The sequence below is a fragment of the Conger conger genome, chromosome 15 (genome assembly GCF_963514075.1).
Source record: "Conger conger chromosome 15, fConCon1.1, whole genome shotgun sequence".
Taxonomy (NCBI): Eukaryota; Metazoa; Chordata; class Actinopteri; order Anguilliformes; family Congridae; genus Conger; species Conger conger.
Window position 1 is genome coordinate 10713222 of NC_083774.1, and position 16745 is coordinate 10729966.

At 44.1% G+C, this 16745-nt stretch overlaps 2 protein-coding genes across 8 annotated transcripts in view; one reads left to right on the forward strand and one right to left on the reverse strand.

The window, feature by feature from the left end:
• Positions 1-3320, forward strand: part of slc12a4 (solute carrier family 12 member 4) — a 31638-nt gene extending 28318 nt beyond the window's left edge. Inside the window, exon 24 of the mRNA XM_061221520.1 lies at positions 1980-3320. Coding sequence (XP_061077504.1) covers positions 1980-2071 — 92 coding nt within the window. The 3' untranslated portion in view covers positions 2072-3320. The remainder of the gene's footprint in view (positions 1-1979) is intronic.
• A 331-nt stretch (positions 3321-3651) lies between these two features.
• Positions 3652-16745, reverse strand: part of dpep2 (dipeptidase 2) — a 28651-nt gene continuing 15557 nt past the window's right edge. For 4 of the 7 annotated variants that reach the window (XM_061221530.1, XM_061221527.1, XM_061221524.1 and 1 more), the window contains 9 exons: positions 15688-15814; positions 11606-11735; positions 6983-7124; positions 6145-6214; positions 5527-5703; positions 4903-4987; positions 4632-4707; positions 4405-4540; positions 3652-4305 (listed from right to left, as the gene is read on the reverse strand). In XM_061221530.1, coding sequence (XP_061077514.1) covers positions 4096-4305; positions 4405-4540; positions 4632-4707; positions 4903-4987; positions 5527-5703; positions 6145-6214; positions 6983-7124; positions 11606-11735 — 1026 coding nt within the window. In that variant the 5' untranslated portion in view covers positions 15688-15814 and the 3' untranslated portion in view covers positions 3652-4095. Of the gene's footprint in view, positions 4328-4404; positions 4541-4631; positions 4708-4902; positions 4988-5526; positions 5704-6144; positions 6215-6982; positions 7125-11605; positions 11736-15687; positions 15815-16745 lie in introns of all 7 variants that reach the window. The other 3 variants (XM_061221529.1, XM_061221528.1, XM_061221525.1) reach the window with 2 other exon arrangements.

Here is a 16745-nt window from a genome sequence, read left to right on the forward strand (position 1 = left end):
GAGGAGAACCTTCCAGAAGGACAACCATCTCTGCAGCAATCCACCAATCAGGCCTGTATGGTAGAGTGGCCAGACGGAAGCCACTCCTTAGTAAAAGGCACCTTTTGGAGTTTGCCAAAAGGCACCTGAAGGACTCTCAAGCGACCATGAGAAACAAAATTCTCTGGTCTGATAAGACAAAGATTGAACTCTTTGGCGTGAATGCCAGGCGTCATGTTTGGAGGAAACCAGGCACCGCTCATCACCTGGCCAATACCATCCCTACAGTGAAGCATGGTGGTGGCAGCATCATGCTGTGGGGATGTTTTGCAGCGGAAGGAACTGGGAGACTAGTCAGGATTGAGGTAAAGATGAATGCAGCAATGTACAGAGATATCCTGGATGAAAACCTGCTCCAGAGTGCTCTTGACCTCAGACTGGGGCGATGGTTCAATATTTCAGCAGGACAACGACCCTAAGCACACAGCCAAGATATCAAAGGAGTGGTTTCAGGACAACTCTGTGAATGTCCTTGAGTGGCCCAGCCAGAGCCCAGACTTGAATCCGATTGAACATCTCTGGAGAGATCTGAAAATGGCAGTGCACCGACGCTCCCCATCCAACCTGATGGAGCTTGAGAGGTGCTGCAAAGAGGAATGGGCAAAACTGCCCAAAGATAGGTGTGCCAAGCTTGCGGCATCATATTCAAAAAGACTTGAGGCTGTAATTGCTGCCAAAGGTGCATCAACAAAGTATTGAGTAAAGGCTGTAAATACTTATGTACATGTTATTTCTTAGTTTTTCATTTTTAATAAATTAGCAAAAATTTCAAAAAAACTTCTTTCATGTTGACATTATGGGGTGTTGTGTGCACAATTTTGAGGAAAAAAAATGAATTTATTCCATTTTGGAATAAGGCTGCAACATAACAAAATGTGGGAAAAGTGAAGTGCTGTGAATACTTTCCGGATGCACTGTGTGACTTGAAGTCACATGCCAACCACTGTCCATAACTTCTGTTATTTCACATTTTCTCTCATGAAAAGACCCCCAAAGCAGCGGACCGTGTCAAGCACATTTCTTGAACCATTTCCCAAATGGGAAAAGGTTTTATTGTGCAAATGAAACGAGCCTTTGAGAAAGGAAACATACTGAAAGAAAAAATACATGGTAATGATCATACAGCTGGCTGAGCGAAATGACATTTGCACAGGACGTCCGTGAGAGAAGTGACAGTATTGCAACACTTCAAATGTGGTTTGAGATAAAAAGAAAATTCATAGGAAGTCAGTAATGACATGTGTGTTAGTGATGATAAGCCAGATAAAGCTCTAGAAACACCAAACTGCCGAGCGTGATAACTACTCTGAGCAACCACAATCCCACTGTCATTTACAAGCCAGCACACTGAGGCAGTCTGCACAAACGTCTTCTTCCATGCCATCCCAAATTAAGGGTAGAGATGGTAAATGGTAAATGGTTGGTATTTATATAGCACCTTTATCCAAAGCACTATCCAGTTGATGCTCCTCATTCACCCATCCATACACACACTCACACACCAACAGCGATTGGCTGCCATGCAAGGCACCAAACAGCTTGTCAGGGGTTAGGTGTCTTGCTCAGGGACACTTCGACAAACCCAGGGCGGAATCAAACCGGGAACCCTCCGACTGCTCTTACTGCCTGAGCCAATGTTGCCCCGAGATTAAAAAAATTGGAGTATCAACATTATTTTAATATTGTGAAAACAGGGTGGCCAGTAGTGTATGACTGGGTCCCGCAAGGTTGGTAGTTTGATCCCCAGTGTAGCCACAATAAGATCTGCACAGCTGCAAGATCTGCCCTTGAACAAGGCCCTTAACCCTGCTTAGTCTAATCAACTGGATAGGAGCGTCTGCCAAATTCCATTAATGTAATGTGATCCTGAAGGTCATGAATTCCAGGCCTAACGCCAAAGCTACCAGGTGGCCGCGCTGCTTTCTTGACCAGTTCCACAGACATGGAGTTCCTGGAGGTTCTCACAGAGGGCCTGGAGAGAGTACTGCTGGTTAGAGGAGGAGGGCGGGAGGTCATCACCATCTACTCCTGATGAGACGTCAGCCAAATGCGCATCACCCAAACAGGACCGCTATGTCAGCCGAACGTGCATCACCCAAACAGGACCGCTACGTCAGCCCAAACAGGACCGCTACGTCAGCCAAACACGCATCACCCAAACAGGACCGCTACGTCAGCCAAAACATGCATCGCCCAAACAGGACCGCTACATCAGCCCAACACGCATCGCCAAAACAGGACCTCTACGTCAGCCGAACGTGCATCACCCAAACAGGACCGCTACGTCAGCCCAAACAGGACCGCTACGTCAGCCCAAACAGGACCGCTACGTCAGCCAAACATGCATCACCCAAACAGGACGCTATGTACTCCGCCTGGCACACCACAACTCCGCCTGGCCCCATCAAGGAAATACACACCGGCTGCGTATGGGATTGCCTAATGCACAACCTTTACGTTTTTTTAAGCAATGCCATAGAAAACAATGTTTTCATAAAATATTTCGGAAAAACACAGCCCCCAGGATACATGCCTTTGACACAAAAGTACCACCAATTGCTCCCAACAAAGAGAACTGAGGCAATGATTGGAAAAGAACCAAACCTCTTCATTCAATAGCTGCCTTTTAAATATCTATTTGTATATGTATATATAGCACATAAATATGCAGTTTTATATGAAAAGTGGTTTTATTTGGTTGCAGCTAATAAGGACGAAGTAATACAGAATTTTACTTAACTATTTATCAGCATCAAACATTGTAAGGCAATTGAAGCACTGTAAAGTTCCTTATTACCAACCAAAATGTAGTGCAAAAAGAACTTTTGGATGTTCGTGGTTTTAGAGAGATAAAAATGTCCTATTTATTTTCTTATTTATTTGTTTTAACCTTCCCTGATAAAATACTGTACAAGGTATGCTACAACATAGTTCCTTTGTTGAAGATGTTATCGCAAATGGATGTGAATGTTGGCAAAAATATGCAGGCAGCTTATCTGAGAAAATATTCAAGGGCCACGGCATCTTTGACAAATTGTACAACATCATTTGTTTCACTTCTGATTAAGAATAGTTTTTGATCCTGTAAATGTGTTATTTTTCCACTGTTCACTTTATATAGATATATATTTGGTATTTTACTTACTTTGAATAGTGTGTGTGTGTGTGTGTGTGTGTGTGTGTGTGCAATTAAACTGTTCAAAATTTTAAACGCACAGGCTACAATTTCCAGCAAAGTAAATAAAGAAAATACATGAATTAAAAATGAATTCAAAAGAAAATGCTGCACTGTTATCTCAATTAAACCTGCGTATAATATTTACTGTAATCTCAATTAAACCTACCCCCCACCAAATAATAAATAAACTGACATAATAAACTGACATAAAAAACATGTTCCATGCGTGCTAGATTCAAATAGATCTTCTTTGTAAACCATGTCAAATTCATCATGTACACATCAGACACAGCTGTAAACATGTAGTTATATAGCATTTAGAATCAATGTTATAAAGTAATATAAAGTAAAGATATTGGGGGAAAAATGTTTCATTCATAAATGAAATTGCACCTACAATAGGCAAGACTATTAAAATATTTCCCAAATGTGGAAAGAGTTTTGAAAATGTTTTATGACTAGATACATTCTGTAAAACATTTTTTTTTCATAAAATAAATACCCAGCATTCCAAATACTGTACATTTCAGTTAATCTTCTACAATATTCATCAGTTAAACTGACAGAAATATTTAGTTTATGGGTGTAAAACAGGTGTAGAGTAGACTCAAGCTCATCCATTTACAGAATCTCATACAAAGATTACATTTAAAAGATTATACATTGGCTATTTTATTCTCCGGGAAAATGCCCTGGATGAAATAATGTGGAAAATAGACTGACTATAAGATTCATGAAAGTTAAATTCTGAAAATCAAAGGTAAAATAAAATTCCATTAAATATTCAATGCCCTAAGACTCTTTACAAAGTCTGCGATCGTGACTTTGCGATGTAAACTATAGGGCCTGCAGACAAAAAAAATGCGAACACCAGGAGACTACATGAAAACAGTCTGTTGGATGAGTATGACACACATGGTGACCAGAAAAAGACTACGTTGGACTACTTTGCTAGGATGTGAAGAAACTGAAGGGTCTGATTTAATAGTTTGTGTGGGAGGCCTCAGAATCAGGCGACATGGGTTTGCAGCCTCTAATAATGGGATCTCTTCTTCCCCTGGATGAACCAATTCCATTTCATCACGTACCTGGAAAAGCATCGGTTGGAGACTGATCAATTAAAAAGAAAAAACTCTGCATTGGTTCTTAATGCATTTTAAATTTGTTTCCGTGGCGACTGTACTCACTTCTTCCACCCTGTGAAACACCCTGAGGAAGTTGCGCCTCAGGAGGTCGGCCAGCTCTTCTTCTGTCCAGTTTCTGCGCAGAAGTTCCTGGATCAAGGCCGGATACGTTGACACATCTTCCAAGCCGTGAGGAAACCTAGGGAAGCAGACTTTTCAGTAGCCTGCCTTCGGATCAACAGGATCCATCACACACGCTCTCCCTCCTTACGTAAGGGGAACGCACTTACATTTTGGCCCCATCGTAATCTCCGCCTATTCCTATGGACTCAGCTCCAATCACATTTTTTATGTGATCAAAATGGTCTGTAAGACACAAGACAGGAGGCTATGAAAAGAACAGGATGGAAATAAATGTATTTGGCTTCTGTCAAAGTACAATAAAGCCCCTATGTGCTCATGCTTTTTGATACATGTTCACACTACTGTAACATCAGCATTAAGAAGAACAATCAACATGTTGAGATAGTTCAGATGGGTTAAATGTTAGGTATTCCTCACCAGCTGCAATAGAGACATTTCCTTTGTCACCACAAGCCAAAAACCCACTGTGCAAGTTCACCATAACGACACCTGTGTTTTCTTTCTGCAACGAGGGGGCAAACATCATCAATTCAGACATCTGGTTGGTGAAGGAATTGATAAGGAAATAAAATGTATTCATTCATTTATTCAGCAATGCAGTGACACAAGCAGGTAATAGCAGCATTGCCCTCAAAATCCCCATGAGACACAATAGTGAGCATGTTCAGTAAATACCCAGCTACAGAAATGTTTTTTCTGAAAATGTAAGCTATTGAGCTGAATGTACGAGTCTGTTTTCAATGACCTCCCTGTGGGAAACATTTCAGACCATGGTACTTTCCTTCCCTCAGTGACACCTGGAAGGAGGCTGTGCAAAGTGCAGGCCAGCCAGCGGGTTCAGCTCAGCCAACTATGCGTACACAATCCTACACAGGCGATTTTTTGTTTCTTTTTATCAAATCTATCCATAGCTATGCTCCTGAGCTAGCTACTGCCACTGTTAGTTCTCTTGTTCTAAAAGCAGCTGCCTTCCAGGTGTCACTGCATGAAGTAAAGGTACCTTAGGCACAGTTTCAGCAAAGGGGAAACAAAATGGCCGACCAGCATGCGCAGCAGCTGGTCAGGGACGTTCCGCTCGTGGCCACACACAGCGAAGGCGGACGAGTGGCTGAAGATCACGGGGGCCTTGGAGAAGTGCAGCACAGCCTCGGCAGTGTCCCAGGAGCTGTGGGACAGGTCAATCATCATCCCCAGCCGATTCATCTCCAGCACCACTGCCTGTAAATGATAAATGTCTGCATTTATATAGCGCCTTTATCCAAAGAGCTGTACAATTGATGCTTCTCATTCACCCATGCACACACGCACTCACACACCAATGGCGATTGGCTGCCATGCTAGGCACCAACCAGCTCATCAGGAGTCTTGCTCAGGGACATTTCGACACACCCAGGGCAGGATCGAACCGGCAACCCTCCGACTGCCAGACGAGTGCTCCTACTCTACTTGAGTCCCGGCCCTCAATGCAATGTATAAATGACATCCATGTTGTTAAGGCTACAACACCAAGTCACTGCTTCCACCTTCACCTTTTACCCTACAAACATATCATCTGTGATCACCACTGGGTTATTCAGTCTTGCTAACTGAATAGCATTGCTTTTGATGGCTGCAATGCCAGAACATTAAACGCTACACCAGTGAGAATACATGTCTTACCTTACCAAAATCCGTCAGGCTATTGTTTTTTCTTGAATAAACCTTGTAAAGCTTAGAAGAGGATTCTGCCCTAAAAAATGAAAACAAAAGAAAATGTCAAGATTGTTGGAAAAGGAAAGCATCACATTAAAGTGTTAAGTCAGCATAAGGCATTACATACATTTTAAACCAGGGGTTTTCAACATCTTCTGATCCAAGGGCCCCCAAGCAAACTGTTGAACGCCATATGGAATTGAAATCAAGATGGCGTCGTGTAGATCGTTTTTCAGTCTCGAGGTTGGATAAAATCCAATTCCCTTATGAGCTTAAAGCTCACTAATAAATCATAGAACAATGGGTATCACAGTGCCCTGGAGTTTTTGCTTGCCACTGTTGCCCTAGGCCAGGGGTCGGCAACCCTGGTCCTGGAGAGCCGCAGGGTGTGCTGGCTTTCGTCTCCACCTTAAAATAAGCAACCGATTCAGACCCAAGAAACCAGGTGAGGTGAGTTAACTGTGCAATCAATGGCTTTCATTGATCAATTAATGCCAAGTAACAACGAAAGCCAGCACACCCTGCGGCTCTCCTGGACCAGGGTTGCCGACCCCTGCCCTAGGCGTACTCTTGGGGGCCAGTTCTTTGGAAAGCTGCTTTGTGACAAAGACCCTCTGTTAAAAATGCAATACAAATAAAAATGTATTGATTGATTAATTGATTACTGCTGGGCTTGGGTACGCATGGATTTTCAGAATTGAACGAAAAGTTCTGGGCCCTCTTTCGTAGATGAAGGAGAACACTTCACCTACTTTCTTTAAAGCCTCTGTTTTCAACAGAATCAACGGTGGCAGTGTCTCCTCACCAGGGTGTGTTGCAGGTGTGTGTGAGGGCCATGGAGCGCACACCCAGCTGGTAGAACATGCGCAGGGTCGCCAGGCTGCTGTCGATGGAGTGGCCTCCCTCTATGCTGATAAGGCAAGCAATCTTCTTAGAGCTCATCAAGGCTGCAGGCAACACACCGCACACTGCTCTTCACAATAATTCATTCATTTATTTTATTTAACCTTTATTTAACCAGGTGAGTCCCATTAAGATTACATGATCTCTTTTTCGAGGGAAACCTGGCCAAGAAAGCAGCAATACAGTGTCGCAGACAACATAAAAGCAACATTAAAAACTGGATTTTTTTTTTTTTGGTTATTTTTTCTGCTATTGTAGATTTGCTTGAGTGTGAGGTCAGGGCTGGGCGGAGAGCCAGAAGTGACTAAGGGTGAAACCCTTCTAAGCGAACACACAAACGTGTTCGCCACTAAATCCCAGGAGGAAGCGGAACAGGGATACACAGAAATTGAATTAGGAACTTCTCCCGGGACAGGGAGAGGGAATGAAAAATAACACGATCAAACCTTTAAAGTCGAAACAGAAATAAAGCCAAAAATGGCTATTAGAAAATAAAACAACCCTTAGAAAAACAGGGCGAACACCCAACCAAAATAAGTGCTGATAAGTGAGCACTGACCGTCGCAATGACAGGACCTGTTAACACCAGTTTAAGATGGGAGACGTGGAATGTGGGGTGGATTCTCATAGAACGGGGCAGCTGGAGGCGCACCGTGACAGGGTTGATCTTTCTAATAATCTTAAATGGCCCTATATATCGAGGAGCGAGCTTACGTGACTCAACCCGTAATGGCAGATCCCGTGTGGACAACCACACCCGTTGCCCCACCCTATGGCAGGGCGCTGACCGGCGACGCCTGCCGGCCAGCCTCTTCTGGTTGGCCGTAGCCCTTAAGAGAGCGACCCGCACCTTCTTCCAAGTGGCCCGGCACCGCCGAACAAAGGCCTCAGCAGAGGGCACTTCGCCCCCTCTCTCCAGTTCCGGGAACAGTGGCGGAGGGTACCCAAACTGCACCTCGAATGGCGAGAGACCTGTGGATGCCTTCTGCAGCGTGTTGTGGGCGTACTCCGCCCACGTGAGTTGGCGGCTCCACGAAGTGGGGTTGGCAACTGCCAGGCACCAGAGCGTGTTTTCTAGTGTTTGATTGGTGCATTCCGTCTGCCCATTGGTCTCTGGGTGGAAGCCAGATGAAAGGCTTACCGAGGCACCCAACAGGGAACAGAACGCCCGCCAGAACCGAGAAGCGAACTGGGGTCCACGATCAGACACCACGTCCTGAGGCAGACCGTGTAGCCTAAATACGTGGTCGACCACCAACCGTGCGGTCTCCACTGCCGATGGTAATTTAGGCAGTGCTACAAAATGAGCTGCCTTGGAAAACCGATCAACCACAACTAGAATGACCGTTTTACCCTCTGATGGTGGCAACCCCGTGATAAAGTCCAGCGCGATGTGGCTCCAGGGGCGCCTCGGGACAGGTAACGGGCGTAGCCGTCCTGATGGAGGACGGTGGGAGCCCTTGCTGCGTGCGCAGACCGGACAAGCGACCACAAACTCACGGATGTCCTTTTCCACCAGAACTGTCGGGACAACAAATCTTCGGTGCGGTGAACCCCGGGATGCCCCGCCAGCCGTGAGGCGTGTCCCCACTGTAGCACTTGGGACCGGACCCCAGCGGGCACAAAGAGGCAGTTAGGCAGACCCCCTCCTGGATCCGGCTCTCGGCGTAATGCTCTCCGCACTGCCGACTCAACCTCCCACATAACTGGCGCCATGATTTGAGCCCCAGAGAGAATGGGTTCAGGGGTGTGTTCTCTGTCTGGCTTTTCAAAGACTCGAGAGAAGGCATCTGGTTTGTGTTTTTCGATCCTGGAGGGTACGTCACGGTAAACAGAAAACGCGCAAAGAACAGCGCCCAGCGGGCCCGACGCGAGTTGCGTGTCTCAGCGGTTTGGATGTACTCCAGGTTCTTGTGATCTGTCCAAACCGTGAAGGGATGCTCCCCTCCCTCCAGCCAGTGACGCCACTCATTTCTAATTTCACCGCTAACAGTTCCTTATCCCCCACGTCGTAATTTCTCTCGGCCTGAGACAGCAACCGAGAGAAAAACGCACAGGGATGCACCTTTTGGTCTTGGGGAGATCGTTGTGAGAGAATAGCCCCCACCCCCCAGCACGGAGGCATCTCCACAATAAATGGCAGTGACGGGTTCGGATTTATGAGAATAGGTTCCGAACAGAACGTTTTCTTAAGCTACACAAACGCCGCTTCTGCACGAGGGGCCCAAACAAAACGCGACGGAGCATTTTTTCTTGTTAGCGCGGTAATGGCCGCGACTACGGTGCATAAAACGCTGATAAAAGTTGGCGAATCCCAGGAATCTCTGCACCTGCTTAATAGATTCCAGGGTGGGCCAATTCTTCACGGCAGTAATTTTTGCCGGATTCATCTCGGTTTTGCCTGCTGATACAATGAACCCGAGGAAAGATACGGAATTTGCGTGAAACATGCACTTCTCCGCCTTAACAAAAAGGCGAGCCTCTAAAAGACGCGTCAATACTAGTTTAACGTGACGAATGTGCTCAGAGATGGTGGCCAGAGCATCTGACAATATGACCGTAAACAGAGTCATAAGCGGTTCGTCAGCCCACTCCTCTGGCAGAGCCTGAAATGCCACGGAGAACTCTGCAACACTCTGGGTTCCCTGCTTTATCCAAGTTAACCGGCCGCCGCCTCTTTGCCCGTGACATTGTGATCAAAAACCTGTGTCATCTCTTGTATAAGGAGCTGGGAGTTACCCATTAGAGGAGACTGTGCCTGAATCAGCGGATCCGCCCAGGTCAGAGCAGTCCCGGTCAATAACGACAAAATAAACGCCACACGGGAATCTTCAGTCGAAAAGCGTGAGGGCTGAGCTTTAAAAAAAATTAGGCACTGGGAGAGAAACCCCCTACATTTACCCGCCTCTCCCCCGTACTGCAGCAGCAACTGTAACTTCGGTTCCCATACTCGCCAATTGCCGAAAACTATCGGCGAGCCCCAGCAGTACATCCTGCTGCCTACCTAACCTGACCAAGATCTCATCCTGGCGCTGAAATACTAATGTCGGCTGCTCGGTGGTAGCAGCCTGCTGAGCATGCAACGCCTGCAGTGCCTGCTCCTGCCTAGCTAGAGCAGCCTGCTGGGCGGCTACCACCGCTTCAAGCGGAGAATCTCCCATCTCATTTCTCGAACTAGTCGCTGGTCTCTCCATAGTGGCTTTTGTGTTCTGTGAGGTCGGGGCCGGAGCGGAGAGCCAGAAGCGACTAAGGGTAAAACCCTTCTAAGCCCTTATATCTAAATCCCAGGAGGAAGCGGAACAGGGATACACAGAAATTAAATGAGGAACTTCTCCCGGGACAGGGGGAGGGAAAGAAAAATAACACGATCAAACCTTTAGAGTCGAAATAAAGCCAAAAACGGATTTTAGAAAATAAAACAACCCTTAGAAAAACAGGGCGAACACCCAACAAAAATAAGTGCTGATAAGTGACGGTCGCAGACCGAGGATCAAAATGAAGTACAACCTAGCGACAAAATACTAGGCATGAAAATAAAACCCTATAATAAAAATGTCAACCAAAATACATTACCGGGGACAACGTCCCTCTACCACAGGCTCTCACGAGCCCGAAAATAAAGAAGGAAATAAAGACCCATTAGGAAGGCGCCAGTGAACACAACACTAACAACTGAACGCCTTCCTTACCTTTTTACTTTGCAATAGAAATACACACCAGCACAGTACCTGACTCGTGAACGAAGAGTCTACCTTGTGCTTTACCGGCTTTGCGCAAGAGTGAACAGTTGGACACAAAAGTGTTGAAGGCCTGCAGCACTGGCCTTAAATACTCTTCAGTAAGATAATTCCCCTGGCGCTAATGAAGTCCAGGTGAAACATTGAGACTCATGGCTCAGACAGTACTGTACTGGACAGGTCAAGAGTTGTGGTTTAATTGTCAGCAGATGTGCTGACTCAATGGAAAAGGCTTCCTGGAAAACAGTTTCAATGTCGATTGCAGACATTGTGCACGCAGGAAATGAATTATTACTATAAGTGCTTCATTTAAAATAAAATGGTGTTGTTAATGATTCCGGTCAGCCTTGCACAACTACAATCCCACGTAATGCACCCCCAAAACTCACCACAGTCTAAGCATATATTTTCCACATGAAGTCTGCGCTGACATTACTGTAAGCCCCACACATTAATAAAGGGCCTGAAGGTTTGCTGAAGATTAAAAAAATACTTACTCTGCCATAACTAACAGTTGCACAATTTACTGTAACTGCAAAACAATTAAATACATAAAAAATACTTTCATACTGAAAATGATATTGTGGAAGAAACTTTTCACATATTATCTTAAAGAGCATTCATATTTCATCCAACCTAGCAAACAGGGAAGCCAGAATCAAACCCTTCCAGAACAAGAACGCAGGAAAGTTCATTTTCACGTTATCTTCAAAAACAAGCAGACACAAAGCATGCACTGAAGGAAGACAGTTGAGGATTTTACGGGAAGGTGATCAGGCGCACTGTACCTTGGGCGGTTGTGACCAGCTCAAACTCCGGGTACTCGCTGCACATGCGACGGATGACATCGATCTGCTCCAGTGTGAGTCTGACCGCGTCCTTGTCCTGAGCCGGACACATCACATAGGCTGAAAACATCTGCACAGAGCAGGGGGCTGTGTGTCAGGACCAGGGAAATACACACATCTGCACAGGGCAGAGGGCTGTGTGTCAGGACCAGGGAAATACACACACATCTGCACAGGGCAGGGGGCTCTGTGTCAGGACCAGGGAAATACACAAAGGCCACACACTGAGGACCATCACCCTATTAAGTGACCTTACCTTGGATGTCCACCATGACTTTGCTTACTTCCTGTACTGTTCCTGTACTGTAGTATCAGTGTAGCTGTCATTAACATGCTAGGACATTTTCTGTCTTCAACTAGCACCAATACGACATGCAGGTTAGGTGGGAAGGGGTTTATGGGGGGGTGTTAACTAGGCTTTGCTGAAAATAAGAATGTGTGCTCAGTCAACCTGCCCTAAAAGGTTAAATGAAAAAACCTTTCCTGCAATAGGTGTATATTGTATATGCATACAGTACATTCACTCTGCAAGGCTAAGGCAAAAGGACTGTGATCAGTGTACAATGTGAGATAATTACAGTGCCATGGAAGTTGGCAATCCATGTAGGCACCCTCCCTACAATCCTTGTAGGCACCCTCACCAGCATGTAAAATCCCTCACGGAATATTGTGTACAGTTCTGATCTCATGTACAGTACATGTACAGTATTGCATGTACTGTATAGCTGTGCAAGGATAGGTTTAAACTGTGTAGTGGTAAATACTTCCGATTTATACTAATTGTTCCGGTTTATACTAATACTAATTGTTAGTCTGTTCAGATTCCTTTACAGTTTATAAATGGGCCATCTGTTTCCTTCTTGCTGCCTGACTGCACATTGTATTTTTGAGAGTAAGAATGATGGCTTTTCCTCTGTTTACAGTAATCTTGTGTGTCAACGCTGTCTGCAACAACCTCCTACATCCTTTTTGTGCCAGTATATGACATGCTGGAATTGAAATCAGTCAGCAATGAGTCTGGAATCATCTCAAACTTAAAAAGAAAAAAAGGAAACAATATACACATCAGCAGAGCACTCTGACGGGCACAGGATGGAGCCACTTAAGGCTGTTCACCCACAAAATGACAAGTAATCTATTCAAGCTCCATTTAGCAACATTTTGTTCCCATTTTCTTCAACTAATGTAGCATTCATGTTTATTTTTCTGGTTCTAAGTGTTCTCATTAACTGACGGAGAAAGCCACCCAGCTCCTAGTCCAGGCACTCGTCATTTCCTGCCTGGATTACTACAACTCCCTCGTAGCCGGTCTCCCAGCGTGTGCCATCAAGCCCCTCCAGCTGGTCCAGAATGCTGCAGCCCGCCAGATCACCAGTCAGCCCAGGTCGGCTCATGTCACCCCAGCTCTGGTCGCCTTATGGTTCCCTCTCTACATGCACCTGGCGGTCGAGCTGCACGTTCACGCCCGTTTTCCGTTCTGGTTCCTCAGTGGTGGAATGACTTGCCTACCACTGTCAGGACAGCAGAATCCCTCCCCCTATTTCGACGCAGACTAAAAACACGCCTTTTCAGACTATACCTTAGCCCCCCCCCCCAACCAAAAAATTATTATTTGCACTTACGATGACTGTCTTTTTGTTTAGAGCAGCACTTCATGTGAATTTTACTAGTTATGGATTTGATGCTTTAGCCTGTGGAAGAACCTATGCACTTGTAAATCGCTTTGGATTAAAAGCATCTGCTGTTGTTGAAATTATATATTCATGTGATTATTTCATTATTAATTACTTATCATATTATTCATTGCTTATCCTTTACTAATTTCTTATACTATTATTGGTTGCTTATGCTGAAATGATCCAGAGTATACACACTTATTAAAGTATCATAACTTGCTTTGTGCTACTCAATATTATTTTCTGTAACTGTGTGAGTGGAGATGTCTCTCCCTGTCTGTACCATGGGCCTCCAAGGCCACGGCCATTAACTGTGTGTACTGATTTATCTTGTCTTGGTGCCTGAGAGCCTGCAGAACCAAAAACATAATACCTCATGACTGAAGCTACTATGGAGATTATCTTCCGAGAAGTAGGGAGTTAAAACAAGATAAAATAGATTATTCTCAGACGCGCAGTTAATTGCACAGGCCCCTGCGTACACGTCATGCTTCAATGTTTTTGAGAACATGTATCTGCATGACATACATTGAAGGGGGAGATATGAATAAACAATCTATAGTAAGGAGAAGAGCGGTGGATTGTCTTTGAATATTGATTATCAGAAATATTAATGAATACTAATGAAGGGGCGTACATTTGTTACGCTCTGTGCCTACATATATCCAGACAAAGGTCCTGGAACCTTTGTCCTTGTTTTTGCATGTAACTTGGACCCTATGCGCATAGTAAAGATTGGATTTTATTTACTGTCTCTGTCTCTGAGTGTTTCCTTACAGGAATAAATTAAAATTCCCACCACATCTGCCAAATGACAAAAATGTACATGTAAATGCAATGTACCAAAATGAGCTTGCGGGGAGTGGTGTGTAGCTATGTTGGTGTAGGCTGGCATATGGAACTGGAGTTACTGGACACGTCCACCACCAGGGATTTATTATGGAAAATAATCTGGATTGACATCAATCCCCTTCCTGTCCGCTACGTGCGCTCCCCACCCTCGTGTTGGACTGCTGAAGCAGTGTCACTCTTGGTTGTCCCCTGATTAAAAGCTAAATGAAACAAACGGACAGAATTGGACAACTAGTTGACTGATTGTACAGAACATAATTCTACGTAATCCTCCAGCAAACTGTAATATCATTTACAGTTCCACACTCCAAGAAGGATTTATTTTCAATTCTCTGCCCTATCCTGTTTACTATTTATGTAAATGAACTGGGTCAAAAAGCGACAAATACCCATCTTCATTTTTATGCAGATGACACAGTATTGTATACTTTTGCGGCTTCTATGGATGAGTTGTTTACATGTGTGCAAGTAAATCCTGTTTGAGCTTATTGGACAGTGTTTATCATGCAGCATTAAGGTACATGACTGACTGCACTTATTGCACACATCACTGTACCCTGTATCTGAAAGCTAGACTGCTCTCACTCTCAGCACTTAGCCAATACCATTGGTTAATTTTGGCTGTCCTTGGTCAGCTCCCACCATATTTAAGTTCTGTGCTAGAGTGGACAAATACAAATCCATATGCATTGAGATCACGTGACGCCATTTTGTTTAATGTTCCAAAAGTACGTACTGTTTTTGGTGAAAAAGCTTTCAGTTATGCTGCTCCCTCAGCATGGAAGAAGCTACAAGAAAAAATCAAGCTTAATACACTGATACCTTTTGAAAATGTAAAACTGCTTATCGGTGATGCAATGGACACTGTATGCACTTGTTTTACCTGAATGGTTTTACTTGTTTTAGCCTAAATTATTTGTATAGCGTCTATTTTCTTCTGTGTCTTGCTGTGTGTAATGCAACATCTGCGTTATTTGTTCTAATTTAAGCCATTCTGGCCAGGACTCCCTTGTAAAAGAGATGTAAATCTCTGTGTGGACTATTTCCTGGTAAAATAAAGGTAAAATAAAGAAAGAAAATTAAGTGATTATGTCACATATCCAAATCACAAAAATTGAAAACAAAATAATAGTCAGGTTACATTGAAATATTCATATTCAAATATTCTTCACTAATGACCAATGGATTGTATCACAAGACATAATATAATGCTCGCTTCCACCACCAGGAGTGTCAATCCTACCAGAAACTCCCTCAAACACTCAGATGCTATCTGGGGCCAAGGCATGGCAAAGCCAGTAATAGTGAAGTGTTTTAGGGATTCCTGACCCTACAGCTGCCAACCTGCCTACAGAGAGCAGTGTGGTGAGCCTGTAACCGGTGGCTTGGCTAGAATATTTATCTTTTATGACATTGTGACAACAATACCTAGTTGATTGTGCAGCTATAGTGGCCCCAATACACACACACACACACACACAAAAACAAAATTACCTGTCCTCCAACATGACCGGCTCTCAGTCGATTTATGTCTGTGGCAACATTGCTGAAATTATGTAGGTCAATTTGGCGAAGTCTGTTGTTACGAAAAATCCTCAGTTGTAAGGCAAGATCATTATGCCTTTGAAAATGAGCACAAGAAAACTATTATTTTAAAAGTTGCATAGTTCAAACTTTTAAAACAGATTCAGTCAAGAGGTGTCTTACACATTCCCTGTAGATTTCCGAATGACTCGTGCAAGATGTTCTCCAGGTCAGTGTGTCAAACTGCAGTCCTGCAGGGTTAGAGTGTCTGTACGTTTTGTGGCTTCCTTTCAATCAGCAGCCAATTAGGCCTTGAGAACAAGGTGTGTGGACCCTTTGGCAAATCAATGACCTAAATTATTCACTTGTTCCGAAATGTACCAAAAACCAGCAGACACGGGAGACTGGACTGGAGTCTGACACCCTGGCATGGACTGAGCTTTCCAATACAAATGTGATGTGCATGCTCAAGTGCATTGTGCAGAAAAAGCTTGTTTTCAAATGTATCTAAAAAATAAATAAATAAATAAACTAGTCCATCAACTGCAAAGTAAAAAGTGATCATTTTTTGTAAGGGTTCCTCAATTAAACATTTCACATGTGGTTAAAGTAAAAAAATATATATATATAGTTTCACCATGCCAAAATGACAGCACATTTTATTAATAGACGCCTCTCCTCCAAATATATTTAGAAAATATTTTTTGGTGTTCTTTCTTGTTGTTGTTGTTGTGTTTACTTTTGTAGTTTATTTAGATCTGTAGAACAAGCATTCAGCTGAATTCGCAAATAAGTCAGCGGATCAAATCCTCAGATGCGAATGCTTAAGTGTTAGGCTAATGATGGAGTCTGGAGCAGATATATGACAATGTCAATAGTACCATATAAATGCTGAAAACATTTTTAGAAACTTGGCTTCTTATAATTCGGCCCTTATAAGGATACATACCCCGCAAAGCGCAAAGCCACTTACTAGCAACTCTGTACAGACTCATATTACTAAGGAAGGCATCAGACATTTATATCGA